This window comes from Vigna angularis, chromosome 3, assembly GCF_016808095.1.
Source record: "Vigna angularis cultivar LongXiaoDou No.4 chromosome 3, ASM1680809v1, whole genome shotgun sequence".
Taxonomy (NCBI): domain Eukaryota; kingdom Viridiplantae; phylum Streptophyta; class Magnoliopsida; order Fabales; family Fabaceae; genus Vigna; species Vigna angularis.
The window spans coordinates 15,312,828-15,315,161 of record NC_068972.1 but is presented as its reverse complement, the minus strand read 5'-3'; the positions used below and the strand labels follow the sequence as shown (position 1 = coordinate 15,315,161).

The 2,334-nt window shown below is 37.2% G+C and overlaps 1 protein-coding gene across 1 annotated transcript; it reads right to left on the bottom strand.

The window, feature by feature from the left end:
* Positions 1 to 220: 220 nt before the first annotated feature.
* LOC108344150 (uncharacterized) lies at positions 221 to 1,976 on the bottom strand. Its single transcript, XM_017582618.1, has 2 exons — positions 1,437 to 1,976; positions 221 to 964 (listed from the first exon to the last, which is right to left on the bottom strand). The coding sequence occupies exons 1-2, from the start codon at positions 1,974 to 1,976 to the stop codon at positions 221 to 223; spliced, it is 1,284 nt and encodes a 427-aa protein (XP_017438107.1).
* Between the last annotated feature and the right edge of the window lie 358 nt (positions 1,977 to 2,334).

Genomic DNA, 2,334 nt, shown 5'->3' with positions numbered 1-2,334 from the left:
ATCTGGAATGCATAATGACTGAGAGGGTTCCTGTTTTTCTGATCCTATGCTTTTTGCGGAGTTCATAAAAATGTGGTTTGTCTCATCAGCCGGTGGAGAAAGATTTAGTAGTTTGATAGGAGGACCTGCAAGATCTGAAAGACCTGATCTTGGTCTTGGTCTGAATGTCTGAATTTATGCCGCATGCTTCTCTTTAGTTGATTTCCACTAGCCAGACAGATCATCTGATTTTCACAGTTTTCTGCGATATTTTTCCTTTATAGAAATCAGCATTATTATTATTCTCTTGGCTGTGTATCATAGCAGCTTCGGTCTCTCTCGGACAAATGTTGTCAACCTTACCTTTACTGTGGTTTGCACAGTTAGTAGAAACTTGGTGTTTGAGGTAACAATGGTGATGGTTGTCAGGTTGACCATCCTCGTTAGATCCCTTTTCTGCTTTTTTCTCATTGCAGCCACCAACTTTTGTGTTTAGAACTTCAACTTTAAGAAGATTTGGTTCAGCTATCACTTTGCTCAAGACATCTCTGACAGAATCAAAGTAATGATCACCTTTTACAAGTTTTCTCTTGGAAAACTTTTTAACACCAGGTAGAAGAAAGACCACAACATTTTTGGAGCTAAGATGGCCCTGTTTCTTTAGTTTCTCCGAGTGCCAACCTCTTGCCAGTAAGCGAGGCCAAACAGCTTCCCAGAATATATCATTACTTTTGGCTTTCCTGGATTGATAGTCTCCAGTCAAATGCTTGATTATATCACAGGGTTCAAGAGATGACCAAGTTTTGCTAGCTTGTATAGAACAAGCCTGGGTTTTCTTCCCCCATTCCATGGCTGGGCTGGTAAGGTCTTCCTTCCCCTTACCAATCCCTACAGCTTCCACAAGAACACCAAGTCCAACAGTTGACTTCAAAGAAGAGACGTATTCCTCTAGAGAAGTTCTCCCCTCCGAATAGGACATTGAAACCTGGTTATAGACATAAAGAAAAGTGAGGACAGAAAGGAATAAGAGTCCATTGACAATAAATCTCTAAATAATATCACTGGTCCAAAATTAACACAAAAATAACCGGTAAATCAGATGTTTTTCCCAACCACTTTATATCTAGCATGCAAAACATTTAATATTAAGCAAATAAAATCCATAGTAACTTAGTGAAGTTGTAATACACATGTATTGGCTAGCACACACAATGCACTGTATAAGCCAGATTATCCTTAGGAAAATGATTATTCAGTCACAAAAATAAATAAATCACATAACACAGAAGGAAGTTAAAAGTAGGATGTCTATAAAATTACATGAGAATAAAAGATATTGAGATCATAGAATGCATTGACACGAGCTAAGCTAATGATCAGGTAGCTGAAAAATACATATTGCAGTCCATCAACAATACTGAGCACAAGGGACAGAAAGAGAAAGCAAGGCTAAATACCTGTTGCAAAGCATCTTTATATTCTTCTGAGACACGGACAGTCAAGCGAAACAACAGTTCAATATGTTTCTGACCAGAAAAAAGTTTGTCTCCTGTTATACATTTTCTCCCTTTTATTTTCTTGCAGTCTGACCATCTACAGTATTCATCGGACTTGTAAAACTTTCCATAGTAAAATGACAATATTTCTCCCATCACTTTGTTATCTAGAAATCTTTTTATCTGAACAAAGTTTTTTCCGAAGATAAATAAACCAAGGAGAAAGCTTTTTACATCAGCATCACTCCACGAGCTATTCCAATTAGCTTCTGCTACTGGTACAGTTATATTGAATGCACCATCATTGTGTCCAAGATATCTCCACCCTTTATGTCCACTATCCTCCACTTCATTATGTGCAAGTTCTGATTCTTTTATCATGGAAGGAACTTCTATCTGGTATTGATGACCAATTCGAGGACTTGACTTTGGGACTGTATCTATGTAGCTTATATCAAGAGCACTTGGAGGAATTAGCTTCCTTTTAGATGGACGCTGCATAATATTGCTACAATCCTATCCAATTGATACCACCTGTCAAGCATTATAGGCTGTTAAACTCATACTATAACTCTATCAGCAATTGAAATATTATAAAGGAAATGTATATTAGATAACAAACAGAAGAACAGCATTCACACGAGTCAAAACATGTATTAGATAACAAGCTGAAGAACAGGATTCACTCGAATCAAAACATGTACTGGGAGTCAAACATGTACATTAGATAACAAGCTGAAGAACAGGATTCACACACCGGCCATTTCAGTAATTATGCAAAGCATCATACCTATTGAAGGCATTGAGATCTTATAACCCTTAGCATGCATTTATTGAAGCTATTTTGCTAACATTTTCA